At 35.6% G+C, this 22533-nt stretch overlaps 1 protein-coding gene across 3 annotated transcripts; it reads left to right on the top strand.

Annotated features, from left to right (window-relative positions):
- The first annotated feature begins 852 nt into the window (after positions 1-852).
- Positions 853-22200, top strand: NAD-ME2 (NAD-dependent malic enzyme 2). Of its 3 annotated transcripts, XM_010257154.3 has the most exons (19): positions 853-1391; positions 2916-3012; positions 6219-6337; positions 6419-6586; positions 11095-11223; positions 12707-12767; positions 15566-15669; positions 15756-15839; positions 15978-16084; positions 16220-16319; positions 16738-16851; positions 17114-17179; positions 19072-19144; positions 19253-19339; positions 19600-19654; positions 19757-19828; positions 20470-20532; positions 21520-21634; positions 21809-22200. In XM_010257154.3, exons 1-19 carry the CDS (start codon positions 1263-1265, stop codon positions 21878-21880), a joined length of 1815 nt encoding a protein of 604 aa, XP_010255456.1. In that variant the 5' UTR covers positions 853-1262; the 3' UTR covers positions 21881-22200. The 3 variants fall into 3 exon arrangements, with proteins under 3 accessions (XP_010255456.1, XP_019053130.1, XP_088751756.1); XM_019197585.2 differs by lacking the exon at positions 19253-19339; XM_088895630.1 differs by lacking the exons at positions 21520-21634; positions 21809-22200 and adding an exon at positions 21466-21487.
- Positions 22201-22533: the final 333 nt, after the last annotated feature.

Here is a 22533-nt window from a genome sequence, read left to right as displayed (position 1 = left end):
AAAATTAAGAACACTTTACCTTATTATGTTTATAAACTTTACCTTAAAATTCATTTTGGGCGAATCTTACAACTTTACTCACAATATAATTCAATCACCACTCTTTTGCCCGGAAAAGTTGTCAAAAATAAAGGAAAGCTGACAAACTCACAAAAAATGTAGGAAAAAAGTGTGGTCAATCAAGCTCTGCTTTCACGCCTAATGTTGGGAATAAGAATTAATACGCAGATACATTGAAAACTTGAAATATGGAATAACGAATAAGTTCTCGTTTTACAGACGCCCTCCATTAACAGCTGCAAAATGAAATTGCCGCGACTAATACTTTAACAGATGAACACAGAAATTTGTCAGACATCATACATCAAGACTTCCAACCTTGTGGCAATATCAGAATGGAATATCGAAACGCAAACGCGTCTTCTTTCTCGAATCGTCTTTTAGGCTGCTGCAGTGCAATTTTATTTGTATTAGTACAAATGTATGAAAGTGTAGATAAAGAGAATGAAAATTTTGCACCAATGCAAATAAATTTGCATAGCAACCAAACACAGCCTTATCATCATCAGATATCAACCGTTTGCGAGCTGATAGTCAGTGAACGGTTCTGATTAAATAACAAAATCAACAGGACTACAATAATAAAATGACGCAGATTTATGAAATTGATTTGTCCTCGTTGAAATACCCGAACCCGTGAATGATTGTACTATACACACAGTCCACTTTACTGGGAATGAAACAAAGAATGGAAGGAAGAAAAAGTAATTATAAATTCCACAGTTTCCACATTTTGGGAATCAATTCATCATCGCCTTTCCTATAAGTCCTAATCGGGGCTCTCCACGTGCAGACCATCTACTTCAATTATTATTTTGTGGGAGGATATGAGTATTAGCATCAGCATATGCGCCTTCCCCCCCATTCTCGGCTGGACGTCCATCCATCTCGCCTTTTCAGCTATTGAAACCTGCCCGTAGATTTTTCCTCGGGCAATTTGGAATCTGGCCTGCTTCCAACAGCTTCTAAAGTTTCGAGCAGATGCAAAAAGAGAGGGAGAGAGATGTGGAGATCGTAGAGTATAAATAAGTCACACCGGTTAGAACGCTACTTTGTTTTCTCGTCTGATCCAACCGAGTTACAGGACAAATGTGGTTAGAAGCAGGGCGATACTGAGTGGAAGTAGCTTCCTAGTGTGTTTTCGATCTGAATTTCTGTGAATTTTTGTCTTCTCCGATCCGGACCGTAGCGGAGGGCTTAAAATGTGGAATCTGGCTCGAGCGGCAGCGTCGAATCTGCGCCAGGCGCGGCGGTTCTCTGCTGCGATTCCAGGTCCTTGCATCGTGCATAAGCGCGGGGCCGATATTCTGCACGATCCATGGTTTAATAAGGTTTAGAATTGCTTATTTTGCATATTTCTTTCTTTTCCGTTTGTTTCCTTTGGTCAGTATAATGGCGATGCTTTTGCGTCAAGACTTCAAGTCAAGTGAGAATTCTATTCAAGTTTACAGTTTGTTTATGTTAAAAGGCTAGCTTTTATTTATTTATTTTGATTTTGGCAGGATAATTCATTGTTAGAGTAGGAACTAAATTTTATTTATATGGAATTTTGTATTCTGTGTCTTATATTATATTATATAGTTTAACCGTTTCAGTTCTGGTCTCCTGTGGATTTAGTATATATTGATTCTACAGATTTAGAGAGCTCCACCGAAATCGTCGTGTTTTGCAGCACATACATAAATGCCTATGTTCACTCCAGTTACAAATGTGAAGTAGCGTTTGGTTATGTTCACGAGTTTTGTTGGTTATGTCGGTCCTATAATTGAATTATGCGGGTTCTATGTTAGATTTCTAGATTTTGATATTTCACAGATCGGGATTTCTGTAGCTTTTATAGATTTTAGACAGAGCTGGAGCTTGAAAACCTTGCTTGCTTATCAATGTTGGAAATATGACAATAAGTTTAGGTAAATACACTAGTAAAGTTGCCAACCTCTCATTTGATGGAGACATCACTTTTCAGCAATTTCAAAAACCACAACACCCAAGGAGGAATTTAGGACATTTAGCCAATAGACTCTGTTTACAAATGAAAAAAAGCATGCTGTATTTCAGAAGATTTCCAGTTTCCGTTGCATGTCATGCACATACCACATGATCACTCTTTCTAGTGCCATCACCCACACTGACCACTCTGTTCAGTTACAGGCTTGTTTTTATCTATATGAACTGTAACATTTACATCTGACAAGGGCCTTATGTAATCTGTCATTACCTAAGCGCACATTCACCACTTATTGTGTTGAATCAGTAGATTTCTATTTTGAAGATCTTAATGTAGAAAGGAGCTTGCGAAATGACTATCCTGTTGCCACTCATATGGCCTGCTTGATCTTTACAGAATTCTGTAGCTAGACATTGTCCTAGTGATAACTAAAAAAATATGAACTTGATGGGATGACAATAAACTAATCATCCTATTTCAGAGACCTTAGTGGACTTTTTTTTTTCTTTCCAGTCAGAGGATTTCTATTGATCTGGTACCACTATTCCAATCAATGGATTCTATTCACTAACTTATATGTAGTTAGCTTTTTTGATGCTTACCTTTGCAAATACATGCATTGTACCTGCCTTCCACTAGTTAATTATTTAAAAAACAGAACTTCAAATATATTGAAGTCTGGCAATTTATTTTTGAGATGTGACCTTTTTGACATATCTATGTGAATGGAATTCTGAGTGATTTTGGTATAACTATCTTTTTAATATTCTTGGGTGTTCAAAATTTGAAAAAAACTTTGGAAGGATGATTTTTCAAAACAAGTTTTAGAACATCGCTTTTTTTGATAGTGACATTATTGTTGATGAGATAATGTGAAACTTTCTTTGTTTGATCTTTTGGCGGACAGGATACTGGCTTTCCTTTGACAGAAAGAGATAGGCTTGGACTCCGTGGCCTCCTTCCACCTCGTGTTATGTCATTTGAGCAGCAATATGATCGTTTCAGTAAGTCCGAGTGTTGTACATTCATGTTTTAGTCATGCTATATTTATTTTGAAGCAATGATGGAGTTAATTTGATCTTAGATGGGTTTATAGAAGTAGATATATACTCATTACTAGAATATCTAAAACTTTGAGAAACCTTGTATTGCTGAAACTATGAGATGCTTTGACAGCTTTCTTGAGCATGAAACTTGTGGAACAAGTTTGTCTTGAGTCTAAACTTTTTGTTGCATGTGACAAGAGATGGAAAATGAGAAAAGGAATTAACAAAAACAGCAAGGAAAATGAAAAAAACAAAAAACAAAAAAGACAAAAATAAGGTATAGATCTAATATTAGGTTTCTGTAGTTGCAACTTGCAAGTAAAAAGGGCAGCCCAGTGCATGAGGCTCCCGCCAATGCAGGGTCTGGGGAGGGACGGATGTACACAGCCTTACCCTAGCACATATAGAAAGGCCGTTTCCAAGATTTGAACCCTGGTCACACAGGTTGCAATGCTTTGCAAAGTGGAATGCTGAAATACTGAACCCTATATGCATAGACATTGTTTTGAATCTTAACACCACTTTTTAGTTTATCTGGCTTTTTCTACAAGATCATTTCAACACATGGTCTCTGGGTTGCTCCTATAATATACTCGTTGGTTTGTTAAGGATGGGTGGGTCTTTTTAGCTCCCCATATTTTTATAAATATGGTCAATTTTTAGAATGCTATTTCAGGCTTAAATAGAATATAAAGGGAAGTGGCAAAGCACTAAAGAAACTTGGTGGTGGAATGAAGAGGTCCAAAATATAATTAGATTAAAATGATCAATGCTACAAAGAATGGCAAAAGCTAAAAATGTAGACAACTAGGAAAAATATAAAACTATAAGAAAGGAAGTTCAAAAGAAAGTGAATGAAGTTAAATGTAAGGCTTATGATGAGCTTTACCAATAAATTAGGCACTAAAGAGGGAGAAAAAGGAATGTATAAACTAGGAAAGTTAAGAGAAAGGAAATGTAGAGATTTAAACCATGTTAGGTGCATTAAAGATGAAGATCAAAGAATCTCGGTAAAAGATGAGGAAACCAAACAAAGATAGAAAAACTATTTTGAAAATTATTAAATGAGCAACAGGGAGGAGGGGATAATGGAGGAGAATCTAGAAGTACTTGTTGTGTTAAAATTAATACGTATCTTCGTAGAGTTAGACCTACTAAAGTAAAAGAAGCACTAAATAAGATGAAAAAGGGAAAGACATTAGGCTTGATTGGATTCCAACAGAAGTATGGAAAGGTATGGGAGAGGTAGGCTTGTTATGTCTAACCAAACTATTTAATAAGATAGTGAAAGAAAAGAAGATACCTGATGGTTGGAGAAACAATAGCATGGTGCCTAGTCCTTAGGGGGGCGATGAGAAGATTTAAGTGGTTAACCTGCAACATAACAGTGAGAGTTCAGTGGGAGATGAGATCAACTAATGGACTGGCAGATTCTCTTGCTAAGCAAGGGGTGTTTAGGGACAACTTATTTTGGGCTCAATTGTAAACCTGTTTTCTCTTTGAGGCTGCAACTCGTGCCTCTTGGAACTTCCATACTGTATCCATTGATAGTTTCTCTTATTATTGATAAAATTCCGCTTATCACTTGTAAAAAAACAAAGGTGATGTACAAAGTTGTAATAACTATTGGGGGATTAAACTTATGAACCACACTAAGAAACTTTGGGAGAGAATAATTGAACAAAGATTATGACTTGAAACAAGTGTATCAGAGAACCAATTTGGCTTTATGCTAGGGAGATCAGTCATGGAAGCTATATTTCTTTTGAAATGATTGATAAAAAAGTTCAGAGAGAAGATGAAAGATCTTCATATGGTGTTCATTGATCTAGTAAAGGCATGTGATAGAGTTCTTAGAGAGGTAATATGGTGGGTCTTGGAAAAGAAAGGAGTTCAAAATAGGTATATAGACCTAATTAAAGATATGTATGTGGGGGTCATAACCAATGTTAGAACATCGGTGGAAGAGACTTCAGATTTTACAATTACTATGGGTCTTCACCAAGGTTCAACACTTATCCATTATCTATTTGCACTGATCCTAGATGAATTGACTAAACATATTCAAGAGGAAGTTCCATGGTTCATGTTGTTTGCGGCTGACATTGTTTTAATTGATGAAACTAATGAAGGATTGAATGCAAAATTAAGCTTATGGGCAAATGCCTTAGAAACAAAAAGTTTTAAAATAAGTAGGACTAAAATAGAGTATATGACGTAAATTTAGTAATAATAGGAGTGTAAATCAAGATACACTTAGGATTGGAGACCAAGAGATAACTCAATGTGACCATTTCTAGTACCTTGGTTCAATAATTCATAACAAGGGAGAGATTGAGGTGGATGTTACCCAAAGAATTAGGGCGAGATGGGCAAAATGGAGGGGTGCATTTGGACTTTTATGTAATAGACAAATACGACTTAGATTAAAAGGAAAATTCTATAAAACAGTGTTGGGCAGCCAAGAAACATGTCCAGAAAATGAATGTGGCAGAAATGCGATTGCTAAGATGGATGAGTGGAAAAACCAGAAAGGATAGAATTAGGAATGAAGTTATTTGTAGGAACCTAGGAGTAGCTCCAATAGGTGATAAAATGAGAGTGCAGACCAATATGGTTTGGGCATGTGCATAGAAGATCACCAACTTTGCCAGTTAGAAGAAGTGTTTTGTTATACACTGAAGGGGCTAGAAGAGCTTGGGGTAGACCAAAAAGGACATGGATAGAAGTAGTAAGAAATGATTAAGCACCAATAGTTTAACAGTGGATATGGCTTTAAATAGAATGGATTGGTGAAACAGGATTCATGTAGCTGACCCAATAGTTGGGATAAGGCATGGATATTTTTGTTTTTGAAGTCTATAACATCCAAAGAATGTCTAGTATATGGTGTAATTAACATTTAAGGTTCAAAAATTTTGCATAAGAACCCTGTATCTTTTTAGTTATGTCCATATGTGTTAGCAGAAAGATTGTCCATGGTTTCAAAGAGCATGAAACTCTGTAAATAAAAATAGCTACCATATTGTAATCTGCCTTTTGTATGACCATCTTCAATGGATTTCATTTTAGCATCTCTTTTCTTGACATAATTGGCTTTTATGATGTTTCTCACTCAAAACATGGTAAATCCAATACCAATGTTCTTTTGTTTGAATTGTTAGTGGAATCATTTCGATCCCTGGAGAAAAATACCCATGACCAACCAGATAATGTTGTGTCCCTAGCTAAATGGAGAATCTTGAACAGACTGCATGACAGGAATGAGACATTGTACTACAGGGTAAGCTGCCAATATAAGCTAGTAAATTTCTACTTGGCTCTAAACTTTCATCTAAAGTGATATCTATAACTTGTGTCTTAGGTTCTTATTGATAACATTAAAGATTTTGCTCCTATTATATACACTCCAACTGTGGGATTGGTATGCCAAAACTATGGAGGTTTGTTTAGACGACCACGCGGGATGTACTTCAGTGCAAAAGATAAAGGAGAGATGATGTCCATGATATATAACTGGCCAGCTGAAGAGGTATTTTGTGAATCTTTGAATGCACTGACTTATAGACAACTTTTAATTATATTACTTGTTGATGGTGTACCTGTTTCAGATTGTATAGTTGAACTACATTAAATGCTGTTTCCAGATATGACAAGCCATAACATCACAATATCACCATAAGATTCTCTTGTAGCCACTTAGAATAGGAAAGCTCCTTAGGCTTAGTTTGCAGCTCTTTTTATTTTATTTTATTATATTGAAAAAAACAGATTACAACCTTAGTCTGCATGTCTTTCCCAATAACATAGCCTAGCTTGCCTTTACCACCGATATAGAATTATAGAGCTTGGATGAGTAAATCCATTCTAGGATATTATATCCATTAAGTTTTAGTATTGTGGTTTGAATATTGATTTCTACACATCCCCATGGAAGTCTAGTTGGATCTTGAGATAGCCTTCAACTCATCAGTACTTGACATCCTTCACTTCTTTCAATCTGTTATGTGGAGCCACAAACCTACAGACCTCTCCCTTCATAGTCAACTCTCATAGAGGCAAAAGGGGATACACCAATGAAAAAATCACCAGCAATTCAACCAAAGAGTTTTATCACTCATGCACTTCAAGAAATGCCCTTAGAGGATCATAACAGTTGTCAAAACTCAAAACATTTGGAAAATGCCCTAGGATTGCACATACAGGGATAGACATTAAATATGGAAGAGTGTTTTCATCATGAACCTTCACAACTGCATGGAATTTTACATGAAAACATATGTTTGATCCCAAAATTATCTTACTGAGCTAAGTCAGCCCCACAAGCAAACACCTCTCCATGTCAATTCAATGAGCGGGAATTATGTCAGTATTGATTGGTCTCTAGTTGGCTAAGTCTCTAACTTAAAGAACATCTTGATTGAAGGGAATTCAAATGTGATTGTTGGCTGGCTAAAAAAGGACAAGGCAGGATCATGGAGATATAAGCACATAATAAGAGAAGTTATGCTTTTCTTCTCTCTAGGGATCATGGTTCACAATATCAGTGATATTTAAATTTCCCCAAAATCTCCCCATTTTGCTAGGTGGCAATTGAAATTTTCTGGGAATCTTTTTTTTTTTTCCAAATATCTCCAATACTTTGCTGATATTTCAGATTCCATTGGTAGACTATATATTTAAGTTTTAAAATTTTAAAATATTATTAAAAGCTTTCCAATATTTCATTAAGATCATTACAAGTTTTTAAAAATCTTTTCCCAAAAGAACCAAAGGAGAATAACTGATTGGATAATTAGGTTACAATTTTGATATGATTTACTTACTAAGTGTTGGTGTGAAAATTTTTATAAATTCTCATGCAACATAATTCACTCAATCAAGTGATTGAGTTTTTATTATTTTGGGTAAGGCCCATTCAGGGAATCATACGGATTCTTCCCCTTAATCACATCTACATAAGAAAGTAGGGAACACCTTTTGATTTTGACTTGGAGAAATGAACACAGAACAAAAGAAAAGAACAATAGGGTACTTAAAAAGAACTTTTTCATTTGTTTTTCTTTTACATCAAGTGTACAAGAATGAGAAGAAAGAAAAGAAAATACAATTGAGAAACTATACATCAATATATTTCTCTTTTCTTTTTAATACAAAGAAAATTTCCTTCTCACTCCTTTCTTCACATTAAGCTATAGTCAATCAGATGAAATTCTGATTGTAGACAACCTTAATCCATGGAATTTTGCATACAAAAAGGGAACCATAGTCAATCAAACTGAATATTTGATTATAGACGATTTTCATCCCTCCGCTCTTCATTTTCATCTGAAGGGAACCATAATCAGCTTCGAGAATTAGACTATAGATGGTTTAATCCCTTTGTCTTGAAAGAGGGACCATAATCAAACAAGTAGAGGCACCTGGTTGTAGATGATTTATTCTCCTCTAGTCTTCATTTTCATTTGAAGGGAACCATAATCAGTCTTCAAGAATTAACCTTAGATGGTTTAATCCCTAACTTTGTCTTGAAAGAGGGACCATAATCAACCAAGTAGAGACACCTGGTTGTAGATGGTTTATTTCCCTCTATTTCCTTTCTCAAAAGTGAAAATAAAAGAGAGAGGAAGAAGGATACATAGAAGAAGACATATATGGGAAGTATTCACAGAGAGGACTTTCTTTTTTCTACCTGTATTAGTGAGACTTTTCCTTCCCTGCCTTCCCTTGAGCACTTCTCTTTTCTTCTCTCCTTATCTTCGCTTTTCTTTAGAATCTCTTGTGAAAATTTTCTCCGAAGAGTCTCTCTGTCTCTCTAGCTTCCCCTTAAGGATCTTAAATAGGGAGTGGGGTAATTATGTAACTACCTCCTCCTCCTAGGTGAAGGGCACCTGTCCCTCCCACTTAAAGAGAGGGAACTCCTTATATAGTTTTAATGATTTGGCTAGCAGACTAGCCAACCCGCTTATTTGAGTTCTAATTTATTAAATATTATTTGGATTAAAAAAATGCCTTCAACACTAAGTCACTGTAATTCAAAAGAAAAAGGAAAATACTTACAACTATAAAAGAGGATTCTCACTCTAATAAAAAGATATAGTAACAAAAAAAAGACAAAATGGCAAGTAAATGACAAATTTAACAGAGAGAAGATGATTGACAGATTAAATGGGAGACAAAGAAAGATATCTATTAAAGTCTCTTGATTTTCTTCTATTTGATTTATACAGTTCTTTGCTATGTCTTTTTGAACCTTAAACGTGCAATTATAATTCTTCTAATAATTACTTGGAGGCTTATTAAGTATTCCATGCTTCTAGAAAACTTCCCTAATTTTTAAAACTTTCCAAATATTTTAGTGAAATTAGCAGAACATCTCCAAAATTTCCCCATCTCTACATGGTGAAATGTCCATTTATATCGAATTAGTGAACCATGCTGGGGATAATGAAAAGACAATAACACCCCTTTGAACATCAATAAACACTCTTGCAACAAGATCAAGAAGAAAACTATAAAGAAGTTAATTTTTAAGAAAACCTGAGCTTACACCATTCAAGTATTTTTTAAACCCAAAACTTTCTCCAGGTGGAAAGGTGTCCACCTTAAATTTTATTAACCATTGTTAAAAATCAGATTGGAATTTACAGGGAGGACATAGCCTGCCTTGCCATTTATCAAAAAAAAAAGGCCTGTCTTGCCCCAAACCCGTTGAACAAAGAGCTCTCCCTAAGCCACTCAAACCTCTCCCAGAAAATGATAAAATACAAAGTTATTTTACCCATTTGACTAGAATCCATGGCACTCCCAATTTATCTTCTATGATGCATTTCTGAACCAAAGGTGGCAGTGTATCACTCAACCAGAAGAAAATGCTGGTTCTTGTGTTGCAAGCATGATTTGCAAGGGAGTCTGCAATTTGGTTGCTTTCTCTATACGTTAGTTGTGCTGGATGCTACCCTTCTGTACAAATACACCATTTCATCCCAAATGGATAGTCAGGTCCAGGGAATTGACACTACACCAATTCAAGTATTTTTTTTGGACAAGCAATGGATCCTGTTTAGATGGTTGACTTGTTCTCTGCAATGTGGTGTCATCATCATCAAAAGGTTTAATAAAGTGGCTTAGATGATGAAGCAGTCCAAAGGTGATCTATAATGGTTTGATATAATAGAATTTCTTGATGAAGTGTCTACTGTTTTCCAATATGCATGCCAATGGCCAATGGCTCCATATTTCCCAAATTTGTGGCTGATTGCCTACTTTCTCAATAATCCACAAAATGTCTCGTTTTTCGTCTATATGTGCCTCTAATGCATGTGGATGTTACCCATTCATTGTCATGCAAGTTAGTATATAACTTTCACTTGACACATCGTTAATTTATTGGTCTTGTTATTTTGAATTAAGCTGGGATATTTTCATGCTTATATTTTTTTTCTGAAGTTTTAGGTATTTGATTTTCTAGTCCTTCTGTAATTTCTGAACAATTGAATGCTGAGTGATATGGAAGTCTTTCTAGCATTTTGAGTATTCAAATTCTGCATTTCAGTTGATTAAGACTTCAGATGCTTTAACATATTATTCAAAAAAGAGAGACTTACTGTGTATGTCTGTCAGCTGAAACTATCTACTGATAAATATAGTGGGTTTCTAAAGACATTTGCAGGTCCTTTAATTGTGATTGTTTTTCTCCTTGGTAATGAATTGGCCAATTGGCCATAGTAGAAAAAGATTGTATTTTCTTAGAAATTGTAATTTCTTATGTGCTTGTTTGGTTTTCACAAGGTTATTTGTGTAATTTCTGTTGTCATTATAGTGGTTTACTGATAAATATAATGGTTTTTTGAAGACAGTTGCAGGTTCTGTATTATTGTTTTTTCATCATGAATTGGCCAATTGGCCATAATAGAAAAAAAATTTTATTTTGTTAGGAATTGCAATTTCTTGTAAGGGTTACTACATGCTTGTTTGGTTTTCAAAACATTGTTTGTCTTTCTGTTGTCATTATAGTGGGTTGTTCCTCTGTTTTCACAGGTTGACATGATAGTGCTGACAGATGGAAGCCGCATTCTTGGCCTTGGTGACCTTGGGGTTCAAGGAATTGGGATACCTATAGGAAAACTTGATATGTATGTTGCTGCTGCTGGCATCAACCCACAGAAAGTATGTATATATTATACTGCTTCTAACATAATGTGTTCACATGTTTGGTGGCTTGCATGTTTGTATTATCTAGCTACCTGAGTTTTATAATGTTAACACTAATTTTAAATCTCTCCTATCAGGATTGTATATTTCTTTACTGAACAATTGAACATGTAATAGTAGTATGCCGGTATTTATTACCAATTATGGCATACCATTGGAAATAAATTTGTTTCTATACCACTTGACATTTTCTATCATGTCTTTTTTATCCATAGTTTTTATTCTATGTCTTTAGTAATTTAAAAAAATATATACATGCAACATGTACACGTTAAAAAAATAATGTTAATGAGATATTCCCAAATCCCAATATTTTTTTAGAGAAAAGATAAGGAATTTCATTAATCTGTTACTGTAAAGTGTAAACATGTATCACTATGTTCCATGCACATTGATTGACCTACACATTAGAGTAAAAGATGTACAAACAAAAACTCATAAATTCATTCCACAAAGATGGCTAAATAATATTGTCTGTTTCAACTTTAAACCAAAAGAGATGACAACCATGGTGTGGCATTCCTCCAAACAGCTCATGGGCTGAGAGCCAAGAGTGAAGAGTTGCCACATCCCACCTAATTACTTCAGATGCTTGTTTTGTTCTATTGTAAAAAATTCTGCTGTTTCTCTCCTTCCAAAAAACCATCCACATCACCTCCACATGAATTGTGCTCCAAAGAACCTTTCCCCTCTTGTTTAAACCCTGTAGCTTCCAATTTGCTCCCTAACATATCTTGGGTAGCACCAGCTACAGTTCACCAGGCTGCAGGAAAAAAAATCACAGATGCTTTGTGTAAAACATCAGCCAATGAATAGGTGGTCAGTGGACTCAGAGTGAGATCCACAAAGAGTGCACTCCACTGAGGTTAGATTGATTCCCCATGCAGAAAGAGTTCTTTGTAGAGACTTTTTCAAAGAACCACCTAGGGAATTGTGCTCCAAAGAGCCTTTCCCCTATGGCTAAACCCTGTATCTTCCAACCTATAACATGCTCCCTAACATATCTGGGGTAGCACTAATACTGTTCACCAGGCTGCAGAAAAAAAATGATAGATGCTTCTTGTAAAACAGCAGCTGATGAATAGGTGGTCAGAAAACAAAGAGTGATAGCGACAAAAAGTGCTCTCCACTGAGGTTAGACTGATTCCCTTTTGCAGCAAGGATCCTTTGGAGAGAATTTTCCCCATCACAGCTGACCAGACAAGAAAATTTATTTTGGATGGGACATGGGGTAACCAAGCCTCACTCCAAGGGAAATAATTAACCATAGGATCCACCAGATTGCTGTAGAAAGATTTGACAGAGAACACTCCATCCTTGGACCATCTCCAGAGATGTCCCTAATATTGATTTCCTTTATCCTGCTTAAAATGTGTACTCTTCGTTGGCATGGTCCTGGACTTGTAGTATTGATAAACCTTATTTTCATTTATGGCAGATACTTCCAGTTATGTTAGATGTTGGAACCAACAATAAAAGGCTTCTTGAAGACCCTCTATGTGAGTGTATAATTCAATTTCCTAGACTTCTTTCTAGTATACTTGTGTGAAACCTTTGAAAGAGCTTCATCTTTTATATATGTTTGAGAATAAACCGACAATTGTTTTAGATTATTCAATTATTTAATTTTGAGGATGGAATGCTTATGATTCCTTATGTTGACATATAATTAGGTTTAAAACCCACTTTATCCTGATTCCTGACTTTATTATTCACTTATTTTGATTTTGTTTTCAAATTTTATTAAAATAATCTTGTGCCTTGCACCTCGGGCACAAAATGCCCTTTGTGTTTGTGTGTGTGTGTGTGTGTGTGGCTTGTGCTTTTAAAACACTGGTCTTGAACCTACAAGTCTTCTCAAAGCAGTTTCTCATGATGACCCAGAATTTACAGTAATATAACCTGCAGCAGTAATATTATGTAGAGATAGCATTAAATTATTACATTGTACTTCAGAATTTATAGTCAGACAAAATAGTAAACTAATTACCAAAATATGAATGTAAACAATCCCATTTATCTATTCTGCATATTGTAAGAAACCATGGCTTTTAAATGAGTGATCTTGGTTATTGAAGGTTATCTTTTATTGATTAATAAAAAAGACATTTTACTGTAATCTTCAAATATTTTAGTTGTTTTCCATGCTAGGCCTTCTATTTTAATTGCATGAATTGAGATAGATTAAACAAAGATTGCTTCAAAATTCCTGTGGTTGGTAGGATATTGTGGTTATTGTGGCAAATCCTGTTCAGTTGCTATACCCATTTCTCCTAACCTTTTCTTTAACCCAAGTTATTTTTAATGGTTTTTATTGTTGCATTAAAGTTTTTCTTAGTAATTTAGATCCATGTGCCTTCAAAGTTCAGACCCTGCATTGATGGGAGCCTTGTGCACTGGCTGTCCTTGTCTTGGAAGTTGAGAGTTGTGATAATTTTTTTGACATCAAGGGAAATCTACTCTATCTAGAATTTTGAATTTACTATGGGTTGAGAGCTTCTGTGTTGTTAATTTGAGTATTTATTTATTTATTTTTGATAAGTAACTGAAGTTTTATTAAAATTAGCAATGCAGAAAGTGTTATGTGAAATGTTCCAGCACCCTGATGGTTTACCCATATGTACAAAGTGCCGCACCCCATTTTAGTGTACAAAGTGCCCTGCACCCCATTTTAGTGTACAAAGTGCCCTGTACCCCATTTTAGTGTACAAAGTGACCTGCACCCCATACTCCTAATTTTTTGATCAGCAAAGAAGATTTTATTGAAACCATACCCCTAAATTTTTAACACATGTTAGGAGAAATTTAAATGATTGGGAGGTGGCATCCTTAATCAGATTGCTCCAGCTTCTGTATGACTTGAACATATCTGGAATAGGGGAAGATAAAAGAGTGGAGTTTTGAGAAGTCAGGTATGTTCTCTGTAAAATCGTTTTTTAAAGCAGTTTCAAAGGAGGAAGCTATATCTTTCCCAAGTCAAAGAATATGTGTTAGAACTGTGCCTTCAATGATAACCTTTTTTGTTTGGTCAGCAGTGCTGGATAAGATTCTAACCAAGGACAATTTAGTCAAAAGAGGGTTAGAAGTGGTAGACATGGCATGTCCCCTATGTATTGGGAATGTGGAATCATCTAGTCATCTGCTGTTACACTGCAATTTTACTCACCGGGTGTGGTTAAGAGTGGTGGAATTATTTGGTGCTAAGCTATGTTTCCCTGCGGATATTATGGGACTCATAGAAGCTTAGTGGCTGAGTGGTCTGAGTAAAGCTGAAAAGGTGGCTTGGGGTATTATTCCCGCAGCTGTTCTGTGGACTGTCTGGAGTGAAAGAAATAACAAATTATTTGAAGGAATTCAAAAATCAAAAGAAGTTGTTCTGAGGAAAATTATGGGGATGATCCACTCATGGCTGATTGTACATCCGGTGTTTAAAGACAGACATCCAAGTGCTTTTTTTTGAGTTTAATTTTTTGTTTGTAAGGAGGGAGTAGTTTTTTTTGTTTAGGGGATTGAGGGCTGTATGGGACTGTTTCGTAGGGGTGGATTCGAGCCGAGATGAGCTGAACACTTGGCTATTTGAGCTCGGCTCGCTGAAACTGTGTTACGCTCGAGCTCGGCTTGGTTCAAAGCTCGCAAGTTCGAGCTTGGCTTGGCTCAAGCTCAACTGCAAGCCAAGTTTTTTTTTTTCTAAAAAATAAAAAAGTATACATATAATTTTTTTTATTTTACATACAAAAAAAGTAAGAATTATAAAAATCATTTATTATTAATATAAAAAATAAAAAATATACATATAAATATTGTTTTTGTTTTATACACAAAAACATAAGAATTATAAAAATTATTTATCATCATACATAACAAAAAAAATGTTATATACAAAGTATTAATATACAATAAAAATTATTTATTATATATATATATATATTTATTTATATGTATGCATGAAGCCGAGCTTCATTGGGCTTGAGCTCAGCTTGACTAGCAAATGAGCCTATATATCATGCTCGAGCTTGGCTTGAAGCTCAGTTTAAACCAAGCCAAGCTGAGCTTTTCACGAGCCGAGCTTGAATAGCTCGTGAGAAGCTCGGCTCGTGGCCACCCCTACTGTTTTGGTTTCTTTGTATATCCTCTATTCATTTCTTTTTGTACAGGGGTTTCTATAGTTGATTTTTAGTGAAATCACTTTACTGTTTTCAAAAAAAAAAAAAAAACACATGTCATGTACTTTATATTAAATTATGTGCTTGTTTTACCTTTCTCTTGGTGTGATATCATCAGACTATGTTAATTACAGATCTTGGATTACGACAACCTCGTTTGGAAGGAGAAGAATATCTATCCATTATTGATGAATTCATGGAAGCTGTTTTCAGACGTTGGCCGAAGGCTATAGTACAGGTTCGTTTCTTTCAGTAATATGATAAAGCATGTTATCTTTAATAATCATTATCTTAGTGCCATGACACTCTTGACAACTCAACCAGTTTGAAGACTTTCAAATGAAGTGGGCTTTTGAAACTCTCCAACGATATCGTAAAAGGTTTTGCATGTTCAATGATGACATACAGGTGAGTGCCTCTATGACATTCTCCTGGTTTTTATATCTACACTATTGTTAATTAATCATAGCTGTGCTGATTATTCTATAATTTCTTTATTAATGTTTCTTTTATTGTGCCGGAACTTCATGGCTTCATGGCTAACAGGGAACTGCTGGTGTTGCACTAGCTGGACTACTGGGTGCTGTGAGAGCACAGGGTCGATCTTTGCAAGACTTTGTGAAACAAAAGATAGTTGTAGTGGGAGCTGGGAGGTACTTGCAAAATCCCATGACTTTGGAGTCTCAGACTCTGGGTGTACTTTCATATACATCAATTCTGAAATAGCTGCATAGGCATTCTATTTTCAGCTTTAGCTCGCACTTCTAATGCTTTTGTCTGACATTCAGTGCAGGAATAGGTGTTCTTAATATGGCCAAACAGGCTGTTTCAAGAATGACAGGAGATAATGGAATGGAAAACCATAATTTCTGGTTACTCGATAAAGATGTATGATCTCATTCTTAATTTCTTATTGCTCACAACTTGCATTGCTTCATTTTCTTCATCTTGTATGGTATACGGTGATCAACCATTATTTTTGTCTGGGGTCCCTTAACCACTTTCTTATTTTATGTGCATGCAACCCATCTCATTAGCTATTTACTGAAAGCATCATGTAGCTTTTGTATGTGTGTGTACAAAACTAAGAAGAATCTATGAAACTTTTTTGGGCTTGTAAAAGTAATCATGCTACCTATGCTGCTGCACCATTTGTTTACATATTGACCTACATATCTATGTATAAATGTGATAATCAAGTTGTGTAAAAAATTCCTACAGTGAAGGATTTCAAAAGCTTCATTATTTCAATTGCATGTAATCCGATGTCCACGATGATTAATTTGCACTTGAGAAAGATGTGCAGGGTCTTATAACAAAAGAGAGAAAGGATATTGATGCAGCGGCTGCACCTTTTGCAAGAGGGTTTGGTCCAGGAGAAATTGAAGGACTCAGGGAAGGGGCTAGTCTCACTGAAGTGGTAAATTTTTGTTGGTTATCCTCAACAGACTTTATCCAAGTTTCATGACTTTTTCCCCTTTCTTTCTTTCTTTCTTTCTTTCTTTTAGTTTGATTATAGTGGGATGAAAATACAGTAAAATGATTTTGAACTCAAAACTTTTCCCCTTTGGAAGATAGACTAAACCCTTTTGCTTAATAACCGTTTTTCACTCAAACATCTTTTCTTTTTAAGTTTACACATGAATAATTGATTGATTCTTACTTCCATGACTATTTATCAGGTTAAAAAAGTCAAACCCCATGTGCTTCTCGGTCTTTCTGGAGTTGGTGGTATCTTCAATGAAGAGGTGTGCGTTACTAGGTGCCTATGTTTTTATCTTATGTCAATGGTTGCATACTTGCAGATGGGGAAGACTTGAGCTTTTACTCTTTTGATTTGTTCAAACTAATCCAGAACGAGAATGTATGTGCATTTTAAAACTAATTGATAAAGACAGCTTGTTGGGGCTACAGGGATCTGTTAAAGAAAGTTAAATGGCTGACAAGAAATATGTCAGTCAGGTTTCAGTGGGTCAGCAGATCAACAAATGCAATGGCTGATTCTCTGGCGAAGCAAGGGGTGTCAAGGGGATATCTGTTTTGGGTCACTTTGTAACTGTGCTTCAGGCTTGTGTATATTTAGTGTTTATGGCTCAGTCCTAGGGGGAGGTAACACCTCGTGCCTCCTCCTAGGCTGACTGTACTGTTGTTTTTTGAATTAACAAAACTACTCTCATTTATAAAAAAAAAAAAAACTAATTGGTAAAGACAGATTAGTTGTTGATAAATGGCATGTGTTGTATGTCACCTGCAATGGTTTCTCTAGTGATACTTATTTAGTGAAGTGTGGCCCTCTATCGTCTACTGAGGATAATGCAACACAGCTGGGTCTTATTCATGCAGCCTCAAGCCCTTACCACAGGGCTTCCTTTCTGCTAAAATGCCCTTAACCTATGGTGGTTCTATATGTCAGCCTATATCCTCGGCCCATTTTTAATTACCCACCCATGGTCCAGTCTTGTCATTTAACCTACACCTATGTATAAGGCCACTCTGGCAATCATATTGAAGAAGAGAATACACTAACAAATATTGTTAGAGAATCAATTCTGGTGGTTCTTGTTACTCTAATAATCAGTTTTAAGTTTGAAAATGTGAAAAATTTGTAGACAGAGTTCTTTTGAGCTACTCATCCTCCTAAGTAATTCTATGGAGAAAAATGAGCTCCAAAAGAGAATCTTTATTGGCTCCAAACTTGTCCTTTTAAATAGTGATTCTGCAGCCTATTTTCTTCATGTTTTTTTTTGGTTTTCATTTAATTATTGAGCAAGATAGGTTACCTATCCATTTTATACAAGGCATTATATTTTTCTATTTCCATTTTAGTAAAAGAATAGAATTTGTAGCTGAATTTTTTGTAGTTTCAAGAAGTGAGACTCATCTGTGATTTTGAGACCATATAACCTCCTTAGGATTGGTATAAAGTCTGTAGACTTCAATCCCAAGGTTGGACAGGCTGGTGAGACCATATATATCTTCTCTCTCTCTCTCTCTCTCTCTCTCTCTCTGTTCTTTCTTCTTGTGGAAAAACCCTCCATTAAAACTTCTTCAACTTGAAACACCTCACCTTGCCTTTTATACAACATCAATGCATTATCCCATGTAGTGATGATTCTGAAAGGATAACTACACTGGTTCTATGTTGGATGCAGATCAGCATGGTGCACATGAATCTAGTAACTTATACCATTTATGTAGATTTGTATTTTTTATTGGTAGAGTTGCGTTTTCTATATTAATGCTTTTATAACCTGATTTCTGTAAATAAATGTCATCATTATCATCCATGTCTTACCTCAACTGTTTCCAATGCATGTCTCAACTATATCCGGCCTAAGACATGATTCCTTTTTCTCTTTTCACTTTATCCAAGGTCATATAATCTCTAAGAAATAAATTGAAGTATTTTATATTATCAAATATTATTTGTATGCCACAATATATCTAGTTCTTTAACATCACATTGTATTAACCTTATTTTACTGCTACAACTGCCTGCATTAAATCACATGGTTCAATTCCCTATAGTCATTGATGAATATTATATTCTGACGTTTATTTTTTTATTTCTTATTCTTTCTAACAGTTGGTTATTTTCCATATTTGTAATGTTTGATGCTATTTCTGGAGCATATGGCAGGTGCTTAAAGCCATGCAGGAATCGGAGTCCACTAGGCCTGCCATATTTGCAATGTCAAATCCTACCATGAATGGTTTGTACTTCAAGCCTTACAGTTTTTTTCAAGAAGAGGGATTCTTTTATTTTATTGCATATTGTTCTTTTTTGAATATTATCTTCTTTTCCATTTTCTATGGAACAGCTGAGTGCACAGCTGCTGATGCATTCAAGCATGTGGGAGAAAACGTAGTCTTTGCTAGTGGGAGCCCTTTCGCAAATGTTCATTTTGGTAGCCTTCCTGCTTTTTTTACGACATTATTTTAGTGAAGGAGTGGGTTTGCACCTCAAGGAGGTGTTGAAATTTGGAAAAATAATGGTTCTGTTGTCAACATTATTTTGGTAGCCCTTTGCTAGTGGGAGCCCTTTCGCAGCTGCTCTTTTCAATCAATTAGAATTTGAGCAGGACGGAATTTGGAAAAATAGTGGTTCTTTTGTCAATACTCCTAATTTTTATGACACCAACAAATTACACTCCTTTCATACGTGCAGGGAATGGAAAGATAGGTCATGTTAATCAAGCAAATAACATGTATTTATTTCCAGGGTATGTACTGTTTTGTTGTTCAGGGTTGATCTTAGAACTACACATCTTGCTTCAGCCACCAGATATCCACGTATGTTCTTCTAATATGATGTCATCTTTCAGGATTGGTCTGGGAACTCTTCTGTCAGGTGCTCATTTTATTTCAGATGGGATGCTGCAAGCTGCTGCTGAATGGTAAAACTCAGTGTGAATAGAATTCATGCTTTTCAGTTTAACTTATTAGCACTAATTTTCATGTGTACAAAGAACTGGAACCATAACTGAGCAACATTTAAGAATTTCTGGTTTGATATTTGAGTCTTGAACTGACTGGTGAGATCTTAATGAATGCTAACTAGAAGTTTTGGAATGTGGAGGAGGTTGATGCAGTTTTCTTGTACCACACTGAGACTCTTTGCATTACTGTGTATTTCTGCATCATAACTTCTTCTATATTCCCTAGTCGAATCTGGGCAATCCTTGAAAATCTTATTGCATTGCATTTGTTGAATATTGTCTGCACACCTGATAATCAGTTCTATAACTTCATCAGAACCTGGACAAAAACAGGTACCCTCAAAAGAAGTTTCAATTTTCTCCATATTTTTATTTACTGGGGTGACACGTAGGGCACAATCAAGTATAATTTGAGTCTGCTGATTTATTTTGTCATAGATATAAGACAGAGTAAAAATGTCTATGAAGCGCTACCATAGATACAAGACTTATTTAAATGGAACTTAACATAGGGTCTATAGATTTGTCATGTTGTTATTTATTTAAAATTCTTTCTTTTAAATTCACTCTACTAATTTAGCTTGCTGGTATTTTTACAGTCTTGCATCATATATGACAGATGAAGAAATCCAGAATGGCATCCTTTTCCCTTCTATATCTAGGTAATATTCTGCATTCCATGTCGTTTGATGCAGTCTTCTAGTGTGGTCATGTGGGGACATCTTATTTCTGGAAAATGGAGCACACACAATTATTAGTTGAAAAGGCACTTTTTGGAACAGAAAATTTATGCAGTTATTTTTATTATTACTAATTAAGGTCATCTGTGTATTTTTACTAGTGTCATGTCCCAGTTATCAAACAAGGTTTGCCCAAATTAGCACCTTCCAATTGAATGATCAATTTCTTCAAAATTCTTGACTAATTGAACAATAATAATTGCCTTGTTGGTTCAGTTAATAGACTGAGGGGCTGCTTAATAACAGCTGAAATGGCTGAACTGAAAAGCTTATTGTTTTGTCTTTTAGTAAGTTTTTAATGAGGTTCTGGGCTCCTTAATGGCTGAAGCTGAAGTTGGGTAGATTACTATATCCTTGAATGCTTTATTACTTAATTATTTTATCCACTAAAAGACAAAGCAGTGCATCATTCAATTCAGCTACTTCATCTGTTATCAAACAGCCCCTTAGTCCTTAGACTTTTGGATTGCTTGCGCATATGCATGCTTGTATTTGCTATTTTTCTTTTACAGATGTTTGATTGTCTAGTTTCTAGCTTCTTTCATCTGATGCAATCTGGCTCTTTTTTTTTTTGTTTTGTTTTTGATGAATAACCCAATCTGGCTTGTTGTTAGTTAGCTTCTTTGCAATTATTATGATGTTATGCCATTTAGTAATAGGATCTTTGGAAACCACCCATGATGCATGATTTCATCGTGGTTTTTCATTGCATTTGAGAGCATAAGTTCACTGTTTTATACAGTGATTGAAAATTACATTTTTGACGTGACTACACATTCCGTATGGCATTTAGCACAGTATATAAATAAATTGAGATTGATGTTGAAGTTGAAGAAGTGGGTATTCTTGGTATAGGATGTAAAAGTGTGGCCACCTGGTTAGTTTCATAACCTGTTGTGTACCATGCAGTATTCGGCACATAACAACACAGGTTGGAGCAGCTGTTGTGCAAGCAGCTGTTGCTGAAGATCTAGCTGAAGGGCATGGCGAAATAGGGCCCAGAGAGCTCATGCACATGTCAAAGGTATGAGTGTGCTGATCTTCTTTTACATTATTGTGAGAAAATAGTGTTAAGATTCCCAGCCTTGATTTACGGCCATACAAAAAAGGGCCCTGAAATGCAGTAAAAATTTAAAGTTAAATCACATAACAATCTTATTTTAAAGTTCTGTTGTTTATTGATCTTATGTCGATGCAGGAGGAGACTGTGGAATATGTGGCACGTAATATGTGGTACCCTATCTACAGCCCCCTTGTTCATGAGAAATAAGGGTCACATTTTCAGCAATTTTTGGGGAGGTTCCAGGCAGTTATACCATAATTATTGCCTCTCAAATGATCCTTGCCATAATTTTTTTGCCTGAACTTGCAGATTTAAGTATTTAAAAGAAAAAAGAAATGCAGTAACCAGAATTATGTTGAGTCTGCCGTCTGCATCACTCCTATTGTTTCTTCAACGTTCCAACTTAGGAATCAGGAGTCTCCGTACTCCTCTCCCCACCCTTTGTTCATGGGAAAATTTTTGGTCCTAAGGACCTTCCTTATTTTACGATCAAACTTTGCATTAAAAAGCTAAAATTTGAATGGCTATTATTGGTTGCAAAAAGCCACAAACCCAATACAAGGTCAGGTATTTAGTATTGAACGTCAATCCAGTAGGTCCCCTGTCTGGTGGATGATCTGGATTGGGCACAGGATCCCTCCACATAGCAAAAGTAAGGTGCATGGAAGCTCCCTCCCTTGCTCGATTATGAAGCCTTTTAACTTTTACAGCAGTAATGAACTTTGCCAAAAATAAGCCTAGACAACCCAAGAATCTTCCACATGGCAAGATGGCCAGGACCCAAAAGGAACCTGTGCGTTTCTCTGACCACCATTTGTTCCTGGGCAAATTTTACCTTGAAAGCCTTGCTTTTTTTCTTT

This window comes from Nelumbo nucifera, chromosome 1, assembly GCF_055504915.1.
Source record: "Nelumbo nucifera cultivar China Antique chromosome 1, China Antique-T2T, whole genome shotgun sequence".
NCBI lineage: Eukaryota > Viridiplantae > Streptophyta > Magnoliopsida > Proteales > Nelumbonaceae > Nelumbo > Nelumbo nucifera.
This window is presented reverse-complemented; position numbering and strand designations above follow the sequence as displayed.